The sequence below is a fragment of the Brassica napus genome, chromosome C7, assembly GCF_020379485.1.
Source record: "Brassica napus cultivar Da-Ae chromosome C7, Da-Ae, whole genome shotgun sequence".
Classification (NCBI taxonomy): Eukaryota; Viridiplantae; Streptophyta; class Magnoliopsida; order Brassicales; family Brassicaceae; genus Brassica; species Brassica napus.
Genome location: NC_063450.1, coordinates 54,012,723 through 54,033,369, shown reverse-complemented (window position 1 = coordinate 54,033,369; position 20,647 = coordinate 54,012,723). Strand labels below are relative to the sequence as shown.

Genomic DNA, 20,647 nt, shown 5'->3' with positions numbered 1-20,647 from the left:
TTTTTGCTTAAACCGGAACTAGGGTGTTAGCTTGGTTCGAAAAAGCGAGAGTTTTTGTCGCCATGGCGCTAAGGCGCCCAAGGCGATGCCCTCAACGCTTAGGGACACCCTTGCCAGGCGAGGTACATAGATCCCTAGCTTTTCTCGCTTTTTCCTCGCTTTTGCAATATCCATAGAGCGCTAAAAGCGGCATTTAGTTGTCCCTACACAAAAAAAGAAGATTTGCTTAAAAATGTACACTTAACAAAACGGTTTTGTCAGAATATTTAGTATATCTAAAAGTATATACTCTTCCCACGTATTAGGCGTGTAGAGGAGGGTATCCACAACCCCACTAACCTAGGATGCAATCCCACTAACCCTAATGTCTTCTCCTATATAAGAACCATACAAACCTGAAAGTAAAACTCATTAGCTTTTCCTCTCTACAACTTACGGCAGTAGCTTATCATTTGCAAGGAAGATGGTAGCTTCTGGAAGGATTTGGAATTGGAGTATGAGGAGAGTGGTTCTGAATCTGAGTAGAGATTCTACTTGGATTGGTGTTTTTATTTGCTTTTGATTTGGTGTTTTATTTGCTTTTGAATTTGGTGTTTGCATTTGGTATTTTCAGTGTTTTGCTATTTGAACCTTTCTGTTTTATTATATGAAGTTGGTGTTTTTTATTTCTTACTTGTCTTTCTTAAGTTTTACGTAATATACTAATATATATATAAAAAAGTGGTTTTGCAGGTTACCTTGTTCTGTTGCAGGTAGACAAAGCGCTCGCTTTGTACCGCCATGGCGCTAGGCGCTAAGCTCCCACCTCCTCGCTTCTTGTCGCCACCCGCAATTTCGAACCAAGGGTGTTAGAGGATTCAACAATGATTGTTTCATTTAAAATTGGTAAATAAAAATAGTTCTTTTATTAAGAGTTATGTGATTGTTTGAGACGGATACAGAGACGGACTTCTGTATGCCGGATTGTGTGGAGGTTACGGTCAGCTATAGTCGACCGGTTGACGCGTAACCCAGGAGGTCGATAAATCATCTACGGACGTGTGTTACCGAGCACTTGTTCGGTGTGTGTATGAACCGAGCACCTTTTCGGTAGTGTTTTGGCATGTTAGTGGGCAGCGAGTGTGCACCTCGCTAGGACTGTTGTGTGATCTTTGGGTACTTTAGGTACCGTGTTTGCAATGTGTTAGGATTAAATTATATTTATTCGGAGTGCTCTGTCCGGGTCCATGGACTTCGGGTTTAGTATCCCATACCTCACTGAGTGACTTCCCCGTTACTCACCCCTCATTTGCCCCTTGCAGGTGAGACAGATGAGTATATGATATTTGGACGGATTTAGTGTTACTGAGCTTTTTATTCAGATTTTTATTTGGGCTTTGGGTGAGTGTAATTGGGTATATGGGCTTTTATTATACGAGATATTATTGGTGGCCCGCTGTTCTCCGGATTGGAGGTGACGGGTGTCACAGCAACATTAACACAGATACCTATGTTCAGCATTCGCTGCAGCTTGTTTAGATGTTGCTTGCGTTGATTCAAATAGTCTTCTATGTCCTCGTAAATAAGCTGCCCCCTCTCCTGCAATTTTGTTTTGTTATTTTAATTTTGTGATAAGACTAATTACACAAACCAATAACAATCAAGAGAATAAAAACCTCTATTTTACACGAAACATAGACCTCATCAGATATGTTTGGGGGGGTTAACCTAAGATAACTCACCTTAACCCCAAGAGCATCAAAAACTCCTATAAAACTCAGGAAACAAAGATTCAGTTTGATAAAAAAAAAGCCTGGCGTAGCTTCCAATGAAGGAATTAAACAAAGATGAAATATATCAAACTTTCCTCAGATAATAAAGGGGTAAATCCACTTACCGTTAATCACAAAGTTGCTGAAAATCCCAATATTAAGAGTGTCTTCTGAAATAGATTGTAATGTGTTGATGTTATTGATGTACATAGCTCGGTATATATACACGAGATAGATCCTAATTACAAGGGGAACTACCTAAGAAGATAATGACTAAGTAGTATTTATCTATATCTCTTAAAGTATATATCATTATCTCTATATCTTCTTAGCTGAAAACAATATATTTTTTTAAAAAAAATAGGAATAACTTCACGAATTATATAGCAGCAGAATATTAACAGAGACAACAAAATCACATAATAGTGTACAAGAAGATTAGGGTTTTTGAAGAAACTAGTCTCTCGCCTCTAGAGTTTTAGTTTTCTTTTGCGTGTAATTTATATACGTACATATATGTCTGCAAACGTCACTGTTTGGGCCTACGTAACACCATACTGGGCCCCATAGCAAATATCGTAAAGGAAATGTTTTTTTAAATCAACCTTTCGTAAAGATGAAGAGATATGTAACGCCATTAACCAAAATCATCATCGAATATCATAAGTGCATGAAGAGGAAACCTGGTGAGAAGGAGAGAAGTTGGTGAAGTGGCATGTTTGAACATGGACCGCCAAGAGCTTCCTCACACCTAAGATTATGTCCGTAGAGATTCCCTTTACCAAAAACATCCTCAACTTGAGAGAACTGTATTCACTGGTTTTCAAAACATTACCTTATATCAAATGAAAAGTGTGTAAGGCTCTCTGACAACCTTGAGAGCCACTCGGGATTCATCTGGTGTTTTAGCACTTATATCTATGGCAATGGGCAACACTGCCCAACCACAATATTAACTATTTTGTTATAGAGAAAGAAAAAGAGGTAAAGAAAGCAAAAATTGACTTGTCATTCTTGAATAACAATGAGAATCTTTCTCCTCATTCTTCTTCTTTGCTCCTTTACTCTTGTGTGGCTTTATTTCCCAGCTTTAGGAGCTATTACCAATGGACACAATCCTTTTAATGTTAGGTTACAAAACCGGAACTGAATTACATATACCAAAGACTTTTCAGTGGAAGAGTGTATATGAATGAATAGTGATGAAAAGAAGGAAGAGGAAGAAGAGAGAAGGTGTGTGTGTGTTTTATAAGAATTACTTTGTGGTGGTTAGTGGCAATGAGAAAGGAAGTAAAAGTAAGTGAGAGAGAGAGAGAGAGAGAGAGAGAGGGTAGTAGAATAAGGTGCGAGAGAGCTCTTTTTCTCTAAGACTGTTTTGAGGCTAAGTAAAATTGAGGCCTCATCACTGGCACCAACTTCATCTTTTTCCTTCCATATCCCTATCTCTATTTTTGTTTTTAAACCAATTATACATCATCTAATTGAGATTTCACTCATGACTTCCCATCATCTAATTAATCAAAGAAAGAGAAAAAATAAGAATAAAAAATAAACGAGAGAGTGGGCTGGCTCAAAATTAGTGTGGATCCTCATGTATGTAAAACTAATACATGATGTTAACTACTTGCCGTTTATTGTTTTAAGAAGTGTAATACATGACGTTTTCAAAGCGCACGTCTTGTTGTACTAATATTCATTCAAGATGCCAAATCTTTTGGTGACCAACAATCATCAGACACGTAACATAAGACTGAACCTGATAATCCTTTGACACTAAGGAGACACATCAGAGAGCTTTTTTTTTGTCTGATCAGACAAGGAACTCTGCGGCTGACAATGGCTGCCGTTACCACCGTGGCTCTGCAGTCTCTCACAGCCGCAAAACTCCACCCTCCTTCTCAGAGCGTCTCTAAATCCTTCAAGCCGGTGACGAGGCGTGTCTCCTGCTCCCTCCACGACGATCTTAAGAACTTGAGTCTGAACTGCGTTGAGGCTACCAAGATCGCTGGTTTTGCACTAGCCACCTCTGCTCTTGTAGTCTCGGTACGGTTCTTGATCAATCTCTATCTTTGATGCTAAAGACTCAGTGTGATTCCTATGATCTTGATTACTAGAGTTAAGGTTTATTATATTTTGTATGAATAAGGGTGCAAGTGCAGAAGGAGTGCCGAAGAGGCTAACATACGAGGAGATACAGAGCAAGACATACATGGAAGTGAAAGGAACTGGAACCGCTAATCAGTGTCCAACCATTGAAGGTGGCTTGGAGTCATTCGCCATTAAGCCAGGCAAATACTACGCCAAGAAAGTCTGCTTGGAGCCAACTTCATTCACCGTCAAAGCAGAAGGTGTTAGCAAGAACGCCAAACCGGTTTTTCAAAACACCAAGCTCATGACCCGTCTTACCTACACACTCGACGAAATCGAAGGCCCTTTTGATGTAAACATGATCCTTACGAGACTTTTTAATCAATGTTCAAGAAATCGTTAGGTGTTAATTAAGTGTTTTATATGGAATTATTGACTAGACCAGCACTAGACCGATTTTTTGAACGCTTAGACCGATTGAAAAAAATAATATTTAAGAAAAAATGTTTCGTTTAATTCTGATTTGCCGACTAGACGTACTAGGCGTCGCCTTTATATATTATCTTAACTAACTTTACTGATTCAATAGGTAGCATCTGATGGAACGGTGAGGTTTCTTGAGAAAGACGGTATAGATTACGCTGCAGTGACAGTACAACTTCCAGGTGGTGAGCGCGTACCGTTCTTGTTCACCATCAAGCAGCTCGTGGCATCGGGTAAACCAGAGAGCTTTGGAGGAGATTTCTTGGTGCCATCTTATAGAGGCTCGTCTTTCTTGGACCCAAAAGGCCGAGGTGGCTCTACAGGGTATGATAATGCAGTTGCATTACCAGCTAGAGGGGACGATGAAGAGTTGGATAAGGAGAATAACAAGAACACAGCTGCTTCTGTTGGTGAGATAACATTCAGTGTAACAAAGAGTAAACCCGAGAGCGGTGAAGTGATAGGTTTGTTTGAGAGTATTCAGCCTTCGGATACTGACTTGGGTGCTAAAACTCCTAAGGATGTCAAGATCCAGGGTATCTGGTATGCTAAACTTGAGCAATAGAACATGCATTATGTAGAGTATCTGTTTGTTTAGTCTGATTAGTAGATGTTAATTATTCTGGTTAAACAAAAGGTTTGCTTAATTGCTTTGAAACAAGCATTAATATTCTTGTATGTTAATCTCATTTTATAAATACTAAACCATAAACTCTAATCACTAAAAACAAATTCAATTATAAAATTAAAATATTTTTTAACTTTTAATTAAGGCCTGTTTTGGAAAAGAAAATCTCTTGTGTGCTACTTTTAGAACAAAAAATGTTTTAACATAATGTGAGACCATTTTTCTAAGTTGAAAGTAAATATTATTTTAGCTATTGGATTTCATTGTTTCTCTTGTCTATTCTACTATTATTTAAAACCACCGTTTATCAATGACAAGTCACTACTGAACTTGTCATCTATGGAAGATTAAACAACACCAATTTCAAAAAGAGATTAAATAACTTCAAAATGTATATAAAATGAATAAAGCATAAACACACTACTATAAAAAAAAGCGCATGCTACATATTGAAGGATCCGACAGCTTCTTGGGCAATCAAAATCATAGATTTAAAAGTGACTAGAAAGCTCATAATTATTCATATACTACAAAAATGGGAACCATTATACCTTTTTTTTTTTATCAGAAGGGAACCATTATACATTAAAAAATTTAACCTACTCGTAAAGGGCAGCAATTACAATGGACCCTATTGTGATTTGAAGTTGTTTTATATCATTTAGATCATTCAAGCTATTTTATTCTTAAACCCACCGTGCTACCCCACGAGCATTATACTATCAATTTGGTAAATTGATAATCTATCTGCCACACAATACACTCATAATATTTACTAAACAAGTGTGTTCATATTCATTCGTATTCACTAGTTTGAAAGGTAAACGAAGAAGAAAGAAATGATGAATAATACAACGTTTACTGCTTATTTTTCAAGTTCAAAGAAAAATATTAAACAACGTCAACTTTTTATATCAATATTATGCTTCACTAACTACATTTGTTTAAAAATAGACCACCAGTAAAATCATAAGCGTAAATATCGAAATAGTTAATGTTATGAACTAACTTTGAAATCTATATATAAATGATAAATGAATAAAGAATAAACACACTACTGAAAAAGTACATGTTACATATCTAGTGAAATTAAATTACATTGAAGGATCCGACAGCTTCTTGGCCAATCAAAATCACAGATTTAAAAGTGACAAGAAAGTTCATAATTATCCATATACCACTAAAAAGTGGGAATCGATATTAGATTTAAATTTGTAACCTAGCCATAGAGGGCATCAATTATAATGGACCCTATTGTGGTTTGAAGTTGTTTTATATCATTTAGATCTTTCAAGTTGTTAAATTCGTAAACCCACCACGCTACCCCACGAGCATTATATCAATTTAGTAAATTGTTCATTTATCTCAATACACTCGTAATAATCACTAAAGCAAGTGTGTTCATATTTTTTTAAAAAAAATAATTAAGAGGTTCTAGAGATATAATAGACTCATATATCTTCTTATGGCTAGATTTTTTAAATTCATGACCTTTAAACACTTAGATAATCTAAAAGTTTTATCCATTATATTATTCCTAGATTCATATTCATTAATAATGCACTCATGATAATTAAGCTCAGTCCCTAACATGGTGATTATAGCTAATAACATAGGTTAAGCTATCTAATTACACACAAAGCTGGCATCCTCCCCACCACTTATACAGCCTGTACTCTACTATTGGTTTACAAAACGACAAAGTCCTACGTGGCATTCAGTTTTTTTTTTTTACAAACACAAACTCAAACTCTTCTTGTCTATTTATTACACAAGTCTTCCCTTTCTCTTTCACATTATCATCACTTCCTCTTACAAGTTACAAATCCTTCAATAAGCTTCTTTCACCTGAGAACGAGTCACGACTTTCGAGTCAACTCAGCGAGATGGGTATATGCAGTTCGAGCGAGTCGACTCAAGTGGCGACGGCGAAACTGATTTTGCAAGACGGGAGGATGATAGAGTTTACGAGCCCCGTGAAAGTAGGATACGTTTTGCAAAAGTATCCCATGTGTTTTATCTGCAACTCAGACGATATGGACTTCGACGACGCCGTTTCAGCTATTAGCGCCGACGAGGAGCTTCAGCTAGGTCAGATATACTTCGCGCTTCCTCTTCGTTGGCTTCGTGAGCCGCTTAGAGCGGATGAGATGGCTACATTGGCCGTTAAAGCTAGCGCTGCGCTCATGCAAAGCGGTGGCGGTGGAGGAAGTTGTCGCCGGAAACGTGTAGATCCTATTGTCGCTGGTGAGTCTCTGAAGAGATTTGGCTCCGGTGATGATACAGTGGGATCCGGCGGTGGTAGAAGGAAAGGCAGAGACGGTGACGGTGGTGCTAGTAGCAGTAGTAGTGGCCGGAGGAGGAAGTGTTACGCGGCGGAGCTGAGTGCGATAGAAGAGTGAAGGGTAGTTTTAGAGCTTGTGGATAGTTGTAATTATGTTGGGGCACTTTAGTCATTCAACGAAGAATCAAGTTGCAAATTAGCAATATTCGAAAAGTTATCTTTTGGGATTTTAGCAGCAATAGTACTTATCATTGATTTGTGACATTTGTCGACTTAAATTCTTACGGACTATTGAGAGATGAATTTGTGTAGAGTTTGTGAATTTTGAGAGTTGATTAATTTTTAAAAGTTACGTGAATTGTAAAAATTTATATACATTGACTTATAAAATTTGATCATAACTTTTTTAAATTGATATAGATTTTCATGAATTTATATTACCTCTTTTCTTTCTTTTTTTTGTAGAATAAATATATAATTTATTTATTTTATAAATCATATAGCATGATTATTTATTTTTTGCTTTCAAATTAAAAAGAAAGTAATATTGATACATACAAAATTGAACAAATTTCTTAAATAGCCATTTAAAAAAAAATTTGTCACAAAAATGACCAAAATAAGTTTCATTAAAAAGGTAAAAGACTATTTTACCCCTTGCTATATAGATGTACAAGTAAAAAAATAAAAAGTTGTTTTATATAATTTGGAATTATATGTTTTCAAATTCGAACATTTTTATAATTTATCTATATTTTTAATGTTATTGGGATTGGAAATGTTTTTTGAAACTATTTAAAAAATATTTTAAAATTATTAAGATTTTTGTAAATGTAATTATTAATATTTATATTAAAAAATATAATATTTTAAAAAATACTTATATATGCAAAAAATGTAAAAATATATAAATGTAATGAATTATAGTTTTGAATTTTTACTTTGGATTTGAGGTGCAATAGATATTTGGTAAGAATAATTATTTTGTTTTCTAGTTTTTTATCATATGGATTTTGAAAATCACATTGATACATATGATATTTTGAAAGTTGTGTCTTATGAGTAAAAATGAATAGAATTCATCTCCCAATAACACTAAATTTAGGTAGAATTAGAGAATCAATACTAACTAAACTTTTTGAATAACAAATGATTTGAATGGATTTTAAAAATTCTTAAACCAATAACAATAAATTCTCTTAAGATTTTTGAAATCCAAAAACCAATAACAATGGATTCTTAAAATTTTCAAAGTTCATGAGAATTCTCTTCCCAATAACTTCTCCTTATTCTTCTTGCACTTTCCCTTTTCCCATGAATACTAAAATCTCCATTGTGAGACAATTTTATAGTTTAATCTATATCTTGGTCATATTAGATTAGCATAACTAATCATGTTAGATTTCATCTTTTGAATAGACAAATACAAAACACTATTTCATTGTTGTTATAATGATAAGAAAAGAACATGGGATTGGTCCCGAAAACCCTGTAACGCGGTATTGGATTGCAAGATAAATTAAAATACAATGTTTAACAAAATCGTCAAAATACGTACATCCATACCTGATGTTATGTGGTTTTCACGTTGACAAAGAAAAACAGATGTGCTTTCACATGTTTAAATGTTCAATAATATTAGTTACACAGTTCTTTAATCGGTCTGTTTTTGTGTTCACTAGAGAAAGCTGAGTTCTAATTTATAGTTGCTATTTTTCTAAGTATATCATGTCAATTTCTATCACGTTACAATGTTTATCATTTAAGACATCCCGTCTCGGTATTATAAGTATGATCATAAGATCCTTTTTTTTTTTTGAACAAAGTATGATCATAAGATCAAACTTGGATATAAGTATGTTTAACGAAGCATCATTTTTAAATGACTAGATAGATTGATATCAAGAACGAATAGAAAACGGAGTAACATGATTAGTTTGTGACCATTTTAATTATTTGCCTTTTGTAGGTATAAATATTCCAATACTCGTATAGATGACCTTGGCATTCGTCTTTTGTATCTTTACTCTATAAGTTGTTAATTTTCGTTGGTTTCTAAATTAAAATTAATTAGCGGTAAATAAAATAGGTTAAATTTTTTATATATTACTCATGTTTCATTAAAACTCTCGATGTGGAGCATATATATTCACACACTCTGTAGATTAAGGCTTATGGCCTATTAATTTCCATATATACTTTCAATATTTTCCCTCGAAATAATAGTTTTTCTACCATTATTTTTGAATACTAACACTATCGAGTCCGAGAGCACAAACTACTTTTGGACCAAATTATAAATCATAAGAATGTGTGAATCCACTCTAAACATCTTTATTAGTTAGATTTAGTGCTTCTGATACTATATTAAATTTTATGGACTTCAAATTTAAAATTAATTGGCAGGTTTTTTTAACAAAGGATATTATAGCCTTGGTTACAATTCATGACCAGGTTTTACAGATGTTATCAAATACTTATATTCGAGACTCTAGATTCTAAAAAGTCCAGCTGTTTGTTCAAGGTTCCAGTCATCAACGATGTAACCATTGGCCAATCCATTTATGGTTTACACGAAAGTATTAAGTTTATTAATGCGAATGTCCTCAACATTTATTACTAATTATAAAGACTCTTTGAATGACTAAAACAAAACACTCTTGGATTCGTTCTACAAACCACCAGCTATTGTATGTGTATTGTTTCTTTTTAAGAAAGAATTTAAGCTTAATGTAGTAGTATTGTCTTCTTGTCTTTACCCCGTAAATTTTAGCTTCTTAAATTCTTTGTCTCTACCATTTTCCCAAGATCTAGAATTAGTTTTAAAATTGATATTGTACATGATACTATTATTTAACTATTTCAAGTAAAGTACATGATAAAAATCATATTATGTCATTTCTTTTATATTTCTAACTATTAAACACGTTTATCGATCTCAATAGTGATAGCATTGCATGCAAAAGATTTGATCAAACGAACAAAAAATATCACTACAAAAGAATATACGACGATCTTTATTGTTGTTCATCAACTATTGTTAGTTTGTAAGAAAGTATATGTAAAATTCTACAACTACACTACAAACCAAAAGGAAAAAGTTGTTTAAAACATACATACGGTTTATAAGTGACTATTAATAATCCTTTCATTAAGAGAATCACTTGATTCCTTATCAAAGATTGATCCATTACATTCCATGAGTAGTTCCTTTTTTAAAATATCTATTTCACTACATACATATATGAATGCACTATGTAATGACGATGCTCTATGTGCATTGGTCCAACTTGAAAAGAGTAGGGTTGAAACCAAATTTGTCCACCACGAGACCTAGACATAATCATTTTGCTTTGCTAATATCTCTTAATACAAAACCATATAAGACCAAAGACAAAAAGGAAAAGGTCGACATAAAAAGCTTTCTACCATCCCACTTTTTTAAAAAGAAAAATCTTTTCGTAATACAAGTGTGGTTATTATTTGAACTCCTATTTATTTTCTTATTTTCTTAAAATCTTTTGTATTTAAGTTACTATATATTTTTATGCTTTTTTGTGTGCAAACTTTTAGTGAATATCTCCAAATGTTAATAGGTCCGTCTTTAGCCATCACCCAACGTCCTAACTAGGGGTGGGCGTTCGGGTACCCATTCGGGTTCGGTTCGGGTCTATTCGGGTTTCGGGTTTTCGGGTTCAAAGATTTCAGCCCCATTCGGGTATTTCTAAATTTCGGTTCGGGTTCGGTTCGGATCTTTGCGGGTTCGGTTCGGGTTCGGATAACCCATTTAAATTATTTTAAAATTTTTAAAATTCATTATATACTTTAAATTTCTCAAAATCTATAAACAAAACAATATATTACTTATAAATTTGAATAGCATATGTCAAAGTACCTAAAATTAACATATAAATTGGTTTGGTTTGAATATTTGGATTGAGAATCAATAAGTATTGTTGGTGTTTTGAGTATACTTTAGCTATTTTTGACATGTTACTTTTGACTATTTGTATATATTTATAAGTATTTTGGATAAGTTAAAAGTATCTTATATATTTTGATGTTCTTAATATATATTAAATCTAAAAATAATTAATATATATAGGTATATAAATCAATTTCGGATATAATCGGGTACCCGAAATACTTCGGTTCGGATCGGGTTCGGTTTCGGTTCTCTAAATACCAAAATTTTGAACCCATTCGGATATTTAATCAATTTCGGTTCGGGTTCGATACTACTTTTTCGGATCGGGTTCGGTTCGGTTTTTCGGATCCGGGTTTTTTGCCCAGCCCTAGTCCTAACAAAGACGAGTGGACAAAGAGAATGCAACAATCACTACCTTCGAGAATATCTCAAGTCAATCAGTATTCTACAACAATAAATATTTCATAAAGGCAGAAGAACATCATCCCGGTATAGGACGAAAAAACGACATGCAGTGTTCTATAAAACTGGACAAAAGCCCACATCATATTATTGGGCCTATTAAATATATTTGGGCTTCTAATATCTTCTCTACCAACATGTTTTGTTCCTCCCTAAGGTTTTTGTTTTGGTTCCCCCCTCACCATCAAATAATAAGGAGAGTGTCAGAGTGTATGCTTCAAGTGTAAAAGCAATGAGCCTATGACATTCGGGACGGTGGCTCGGATGACTAAGATTCTGCGCCGATTGTTTCAGGAGTAACGTCTTTGGAAAGTTCCGTCTCGCTGTCACTTAACACGCCATGATCACTGACAACGTCCTTGTTGCTTTCTCTGGTGGATCCTATTCCAGGTTTAATCCTCTGTATATCTCTTCCTCTGTTATGTTGGTTTTGATGATTCTCGTCTGAAATTAGCAGAGTGTGGTGTGTGTTTAGGGTTGTTCTTCAGTTTGTGCACGAGTGGCAAGTCAAGGTTTTGAAGAATTATGAGGCGAGTCGAGATAGATCTTTGCCTGTGTTTGGTGTTGGTGTTGCGTTTGTCGATGAAAGTACAGCTCTTTCCACTAAAACGTCTGATGCGGTTGCGTTGATTCAATCCACTGTGTTGAGCTTGTCTCCGCCTGCAAAGGATCTCCATGTTGTGCCAATAGAAAGCGTGTTTGGTTCAGACTCACTTGAAGAAAGGGATAGGCTAGTGAAGCTGTTGGACTCTGTTAGTGATGAAACTGGGAAAGAAGACCTTTTGCTGCATCTCAAAATGTTGTCTTTGCAGAAGGTTTGTCTGGCTATTATATCGATCTTGTCTCTACAGCCTTGGAAGTGTCTTTTTATTTGATGCTGATTGATAATATATTTTTCAGATTGTCTCTGAGAATGGATATAACAGGTTAGTGCTAGGAACATGCACGTCTAGACTCGCTTCCCATGTTCTTACGGCCACTGTCAAGGTGTGTTGCTTACTCTGTCCTCATTGAAATCTCTTTTCTCTAGTTACTTTTCTATGGATTGCATTTTAGAGTGAGTTTTTCGTGCTTCAAAGCGAAAAATCAATATTCGAGAAATCACTAGGCGGTAGAACCAAAATTAGGCTCTTTGTACTAGGTGAATATTCGGCTCCGTTAGAAATATTGATTTTTTTATAATATTTACATTAGATATTTTAGTTTTTGAGGTTAATTATAAACTTATTTTGATAAATTATAAAAATTACATATACAAAAACTAACATTATTGCTTGATTAAAAAATTTAGATCGATTTAGACAAATTTTTAAGACAATCTTTTCGGTTATGGTTTATTTGCCGCTTAGGTGCTGCCTAAACCGATTTAAAACTTCTTCGACTGTGAGTTCGGTTGCTATGGCCTTGAGAAAGTTGCAGTGGAGAGTGTTTGCGTCAAGTGTAAATGCAAAGCGCCTATAACATTCGGAGATGGTGGCTCGGACAATGGAATTGAAGAGGTCTATCTGCTTCTCCGAGAAAGTGTCTTTGTATTCTTTTTCCCATGCCCTCTATTATTGAAAAAAAAGTACTTGGATTGAGTTTATAAGATACATAAAATAATAAGTTAAAGAGAAGGGTTATACAAAGTTTAATTTTGCAGATTATGAAATGTTGACTATCCCCATCCCTTTCCATCTGTCCTTCCACACAAAAGACTCATTCTTTTTGAAGAAAATCTACAAGGAGGTTGATGTATACATTTATGTATCTCGAAACTTTCCACACCTTCCTCCCACCATCTTACGTAACTGCCACATACCTGAATTGGTTATGAAAGATACCTGGCGCTCAACCTTCACCATCAGTTATCTTAATCACGTTTAATAAACAAACTAGAGATATGATTACAAGTAAATTATTGTAAATGACTATTTATAGTCGTTTCATTAAGAGAATCACATGATTTCTAATCAAGGTTGAATCATTACTTTTATATCAGTAGTTTTTATAATATTTTGTTCATAAAATACCTATATGTATGCACTAGAAATGCTCTATCTGGAATAGTCCATTTTGAAAAGAGAAGGATTTGTAAACAAATCAGTCATCCACAAGACTTCGACACAATCATTTAGCTTTGCTAATATCTCCAAACAAAACCATATAAGACCAACAACAAAAATAGAGAAAAAGACGGATGCAAATTAAACTATTTTCTATGTCAGTTTTTAAATCACCTTCAATTAGACAAATAAACCAGAGATTATACCATGCAAGAGTCTCACTGCAAGAGTCTCACTGCAGCTGATATTAGACATGGAAGATTTTGGAGTTGCATGGGTGGTGTTTGGCATCCTGAATTTTATGCATGTGATAAACTCATCATAGATTATGAGGTCTCAAAAATTTTCATCAGGTAGTATTAAATTATCACGAATTTGAAGATTGTGTGTTTCTAACCTAACTTTAAAGTTTTGTTTACAGTTCTCGGTGTCAGTGGGGAAATATTTCAAATGTCTTTCTTCAAGCTGCTTATTACAAGTTATGTTACAAGGAACAACATCCTGAACGTGAATTTATGATATTTGCCATAACATTTACCGCGTGAACATATGTCATCAGAAAGTTTACTTATCATTCTTAATTAAACTAATGTTTATTTTGCCTCGACCGCTTAATTTATTATTTTAATTGCTTTTCAAAACTCTTACATTACGATATTATTTAACTATTTCAAGTAAAGTACTACTACACTAAACATATATTAAGTTTATATCCAACATATATATCTAACAAAGTAAATTCAGCCAGTTGAACCAAACCATATGTCGATCTATTCCATAGTTTCATTACTTTAAAGATTTGTTAATATTCCATTTTGTAAGAGAAAAAAAAAATTATGCTGGTCAACAAAAAATACGACATTTCTTATGTATTATATATGTACATCTCAGATATTTGTTATCTCTGTAATGTTAGTGATAACATTGCATGGACAAGATATGATCAGACGATCTTTATGTTCATTAAGAAAATATATGTACAAATCTACATCCAATTTATAAACCAAATATAAAAGGTTGTTTGAACCATACTATAATAAATATGATTATAAGTGCATTATTAATGGTTTCATTCTTATAAATGATTCCTAGTTAAGTTTGTATCCATTACTAATGAGTAGTTGCTCGAACAAAATTCATCCACTACATTCATATATGTATGCATTGTAAACGAACGATGTGCATTAATGTAATTTGGAAAGAGTAAGGTTGTAACATGTCTTTTATATTTTTGTACTATTAATATAAAAAGAAAATATACTTATTTAATTAAATACAATCTATAATAGAATTGAGAATATATATATATATATATTTAACATTTGCAACAACGACTTATCACATTCCCAGTAGGTTTTATTTTGATACTTTAATTCAGACTCATTAGAAATGTTCCAACACATCTCACCAAATCCCCTGTATATTATTTGTGAAACATTACATCTTTTTTTTGTAGTCACATGTCATTATTAGGATGATTCTTATAATTATTAGAGAAATAGGTTGGTCCATCTAATTATATAATAAGTTTTTTATTAAACTAACCATAAATTCATTATTAATGTCATTTATTATTTCCATAAATAAAGATTACGGAATTGCCTAATGTGGGTAAAATATATATGACAATTAATGATTTTGAATAATAAAGATCTGATAAAAAAATGTATTTTCTATCAAATTTGTTTAATTTAAAACTATTAAAATAATTTTTTAAAAACACAATAACCATATTATAAAAATTTAGATTTTTTTGTATATTTTATATTTTGAATTTTAAAAAATGACTATAAATTACTAAAACTGTTAAAAATCTCACATTAAAATTTTGCGATCCATGGTTTAAAATTTTTGTTATGACAAAATACAAATGATTACAAAATCATATAAGTAAAAGTTTAATTTAATTAATCATTAAGATTTAAAATATATATGTATATATATCATTCTAAATTAAACTATACACCATATTGAATAAATAAATATTTTAGTTTCAAAATTTACTTTGAATAATTTTTTTGATAAAAGTTTTGAACTAACATTGATAAATTTTTTTAAATTATCAATTACTAAAATTATTAATCCCACAACGAAAATTTTGTTATCAGTAATTTAAAGTTTTTGCTATTAAAAATATACATGATAAAAAAAACATATGAGTAGAAAGCATCATTTTAAAAAGATAAAAAAATAAAATAGACATTAATATTAAAAATATACTATGTATGTTAATATCATTTAAATTTAATTACATATCCTATCAAATTTTTTTTTAAAAATGTTTGGATTAATAAAATTTATTTATACGTTCGCACCAATTTAATTATATGTAATAGTTACTGACTTTTAATTATTCAATATATATTTATTATTTCATAATATGTAAGAACATATAATATATAAAATAATTTATATATATAATATTTTTTGCGCGGATCTTAATCTAGCAGCAAATATTACTGGATTTTTGTCACTTGTTTATTTATTGATATAAACTTTTATCGCTGCATTATATTACTCTATGAATACGTTTACTACCAGCCTAAAATCGTCAATCTATGCGTAGAGACCAGCCTCTAGAGTCGAGTATTTATGAAAATAGATCATTCTTCCTTTGTTGCCCAACAAAAAAAAACTTGCCCAAAAAAAAGATCATCCTTCCTTTTTTTTTCTTGTTTTTTTGGTAAAAAAATAGATCATCCTTCCTGAGTTATGAAACTATCATTGATGCAAGATATGATTTACAAAACAACAACTTTTATGTATATCTTACAAATACATTTAACAAAATAAGTTATGTATGTATGTAGTTTACAAAAAAAAAAAAAGTTATGTAACAACTATGAAAGATGTCAATGTTTTAAAAATAGCTAAGCGGTGGTTAGATGATTATTTTTTAAATATTGTGGTAAAGTGTTGGCAATTAACGCTAGATTAGCAAGAAGGAGAGAGTTACAAAGTTTTTTATAAGTGATTAAGGTTAATATTTGTCTTATTGAGAAGAAGAAAAAAGGATCAACCCAAGAACCACCCTAATCCTCGAAAGTTAATTCTTTTGCATTACTAGGTTCAAGTTCCGGCGAAGTGTTGATAAAATGACGTCGCATCGGCGAATGCATTCTCATGTAAAAATTAAGAAAAAGCAACAAACTCGCACCGTTGAGGACAGAGTTTAAACCCCACGCGCCGATCCCATTGCATCCGCCTTTAATGAGGTGCATCGCAAGAACCCCAGCGTGGGACACGAGATTACAAACCACGAGAACCAGCTGACAATTCACCACGAACGAAGGAAATGTCGAACCGGGTAAACCAAACCCGGTCCAGAATCTGTAACCGTAAACGACAGAGTAAACCAGCGTCGTCGACAGAATGGCCAGAACCTGGTACGACTGCGAGAACTCGAGCCAGAGGAAAGACGTGAACGCCATGGCGGAGTTGCAGAAGAGCTGAGACACGGCGAGCCTCCGGCGACAGAAGACGGCGAAGATCGTTCGGAGCATGTGGAGGAACCGCGTGAGGTAAAACACGTAGGACCAGAAGAAGACGCGACCGGAGGCGCGCGTGCCGAGCGGGAAGCAGAGGAGCCACTGGAGAGGAGTGGCGGTTTTGCTCCGGCGCCAGAACCACCGTGTGTCGCGTATTTCCGCGGCGGTGGAGAGGAGGATTCCGGCGAAAATGGTGGCGGAGAGGATTGACATGAGGAGGCTATGGATATCTGGGATGTGGCCTAAAGAAACGGAGCGGTTACGGGGGAGGAAGGCGGAGAGGATGATGTGGAGGGAGGAGGAGACGGCGATGTAGAGAAATATCGAGGTGATGAGAAATGACCACGTGGAGCCCCATGATTGGCTGTGGCCCCAGCGGAAACCGACGATGTATGGATGTTCGGAGAGGTAGTAGGTGAGAGAGCTAATAAGAGCCGTAGACATGATCGGACGGTGGCGGTGATCGTCGGTGACTCTTCTTCTTGTTTACTCCCTCTAGTGTCTTTACTTGTGTGCGTGTGTCTTTTTCATATGTAAAGCTATGTTTTTTTCATTTTCATTTTCAAATAATTGAAAAGAAACAATATATGTCACAAAATGGCCGGTTTTGTCATGAAAGCAAGTTGATATGGACCAATATTATTTGTCACACATGTGCTCGGTACGTGACAAATTAAATTAGGTAATATATCTATATTGAAATCATATTTTGCAAAAACGTTTCTAAAAATTAAGATTTTGGTCTAAATTGGATTTTATTATATCTTCGGAACAGGAAACAATATTTGGATATCTGTGGGATCAAAAAGGAATCAAGAATATCTACATTGAAATCATATTTTGCAAAACGTTTCTATAAATTTAAGATTTTGGTCTAAATTGGATTTTATTATTTATTTTTATTTTGTTCAATTTTTTTATTATATCTTCGGAATAGGAAACAATATTTGGATATCTGCGGAATCAAAAAGGAATCAAGAATATAACTGGTACGCGATAAGTTGGTGGTCATTGCTCATTACCCATAATACTCGCATTCAAAAGTATTTTTAACGTTAAAAAACCTCGACTAAGTTTATTTTGGTAAAAATCCTCAGACTAAGTATTTAATGAAAAGATCTCTAAACTAATTTTATTTAATGAATTAAATCTTAACAGGTCATAATTACCACTACTACCGGTAAATCTTTAATTTAGGGGTTTATACACAAAGTAAACATAGTTGAGAGGTTTTACCTTTAAAAATAAAAAAAATCAAAATTTTATAATATTACCTAAAAATTAGTAGCTTAAATTTTCAAAATTAGCATTTTTAATTTTTTTTTTTGTAAATATATGAGTTTGATGTGTTTTTAACATCAACATTATATATGCATAAATTAAAAATGTAAAAACCTAAAAAATTTAATAAAAATTATATCTTATCTAATAGAAATGTAATAATAAATCTTTAAATAATTTTAAAAAATTTTAAAAACAAAAAATTATCCAAAGATTTACCTGTAATAAAATTACTAAAATATTAAAAATGTAAAAAACAAGAAAATGTAATAAAAATTATATCTTATCTAATAAAAATGTAATAATAAATCTTTAGATAGTTTTTACTATATTTTATGGGTTTTTACATTTTTAAATTATACATATATAATGTTGATGTTAAAAACACATCAAACTCATATATTTACAAAAAAAAAAAAAATCTAAGTTACTAATTTTTAGATAATATTATAAAATTTTGAATTTAATTTAGTTTTTTTATTTTTAAAGGTAAAATCTTTCAGCTATGTTTACTTAATGTAGAAACTCCTAAACTAAAGATTTATCGGTAGTAATGGTAATTATGATCTATTAGAGTTTAATTCACTAAACAAAGTTAGTTTGGAGAGTTTTTCATTGAATACTTAGTTTGAAGGTTTTTACTCAAAACAAACTTAGTCGAGGGGTTTTATCTTTAAAAATCCCATTCAAAACCCAAACACATCTGGACTAAAAAGAGAGTTTGGGTCGGTCGATATACATACTTCATGGCTAAGACGGAACATGCAGGAATATGCGTCGGGCGACTATTACGAAGATGGATAATCAGTAGTAATGTTATTTAAATTATTATTTCACACAATTTGATGAACAGCTGAGACAATATATCTGATACGTATCCAGTAAAATAATTTAAAATAGTAATGCTGGTCTTATTTTGGCGGTATAACTTTTTTGAGTACCTCACTTTTTTACCGGTACTAGTACACTATCGAGTTATTTGAGTTTAACGATTGTAGATACGTAATCAAACAACAGGATTAATTATTAGTTGTCGGTTATCCTAGTCGTTATTGTGTCAAGGACGGTAATACATCTCTTTGTTAATTCACGATGAGCAATTTGGTTTATTGGTATTGTCCACTTGATTCACAGTATATGCGATAAGTGACGTCTGACCTACCAAACTCAAGATTTCTTTTATTTACACGGTCGTAATTTGATTTCTCGTGAATTAATTTAAAAAGAGACAGGGACGGTGAGCTTACAAGTTACAACAACAACTACCACGCAAATGCATGTTCTGTCAATCACTTAAGCAAGTCCGACGTAATAAAATTAGGCAACGTTATATATACATGTTGCTATACGGATAAAGCGACTATTGTACTAAACTAATACAAACGTGACGATATGATACATTAGCATTATTGAGATTATCCGGAAACAATAATACAATCAATAATCGTATACAATTAAAAATTAAGAACCTCAAACTCGAGAAACGAAAGTCCATACACATGGAGATATTTTATCTACTCTTCCAAACGTTAACATAAGCCGCACTTATTTCGAACACTGTGTTTTGTTTTCTTTCACAGTTTTTGGGTTGTTAATAGTATATCTTTCTCAGGTTAGGACAACAAGACACCATCACGGAACAAAATGCCCTTCATCAAATATTAATTCTGTATAGCTCCAAGAATCTTGGAAACACAAGCTGAAGAAGGCTTTGGATTAAACAGCTTCTTCAGCTCATCATACCTCCCAGCATCAAAATCTTGAGCCTCCATCAGTTTCCTCTGTTAAGCCTCAAACCTGCTTTGGTAAAACCCTTCAAAGGAAGGCTCTTTTGAGGTCCTGCAGGAAAAAAGAGTAACCGGCCATGAAGTATATAGATGTGACATAGAAACAGATTGGCTCCATAACGTCCCATGTGAGTTCCCAGAAGGTTAGCCACATGAACAATGCGGTCTGGAGGATCATGTAACCATGACCAGCCTGAAGCTCTCTCCTCACCAAGGAATGTGATTTCTGGTCAATGACCTTGTTTATGGCTTCAAGCTCTTTTAGCTCCTTTCTTCTTGGGTCGTTTGGGTTACGGATCTGTGGTAAAGGAAGCAGGCCCTCGATGGACTTGGTTACCTGATCACACACAAGACAAAAACATAAATAACTTTTGGTTTTAACAAGGAATTCACCATCTCTATTATTATGCTTTAATAGACAT

The 20,647-nt window shown here is 33.3% G+C and overlaps 3 protein-coding genes across 3 annotated transcripts; 2 read left to right on the top strand and 1 right to left on the bottom strand.

The window, feature by feature from the left end:
* The first annotated feature begins 3,478 nt into the window (after positions 1 to 3,478).
* Positions 3,479 to 5,000, top strand: LOC106409758 (oxygen-evolving enhancer protein 1, chloroplastic). The gene is made up of 3 exons (XM_013850330.3): positions 3,479 to 3,794; positions 3,898 to 4,191; positions 4,429 to 5,000. Exons 1-3 carry the CDS (start codon positions 3,588 to 3,590, stop codon positions 4,885 to 4,887), a joined length of 960 nt encoding a protein of 319 aa, XP_013705784.1. The 5' UTR covers positions 3,479 to 3,587; the 3' UTR covers positions 4,888 to 5,000.
* A 1,393-nt stretch (positions 5,001 to 6,393) lies between these two features.
* BNAC07G46340D lies at positions 6,394 to 7,586 on the top strand. Its single transcript, XM_013849730.3, has one exon. The coding sequence runs from the start codon at positions 6,837 to 6,839 to the stop codon at positions 7,350 to 7,352; it is 516 nt and encodes a 171-aa protein (XP_013705184.1). The 5' UTR covers positions 6,394 to 6,836; the 3' UTR covers positions 7,353 to 7,586.
* Positions 7,587 to 16,569: 8,983 nt separating this feature from the next.
* LOC106409284 (elongation of fatty acids protein 3-like) lies at positions 16,570 to 17,861 on the bottom strand. The gene has a single exon (XM_013849942.3). The coding sequence runs from the start codon at positions 17,599 to 17,601 to the stop codon at positions 16,702 to 16,704; it is 900 nt and encodes a 299-aa protein (XP_013705396.1). The 5' UTR covers positions 17,602 to 17,861; the 3' UTR covers positions 16,570 to 16,701.
* Positions 17,862 to 20,647: the final 2,786 nt, after the last annotated feature.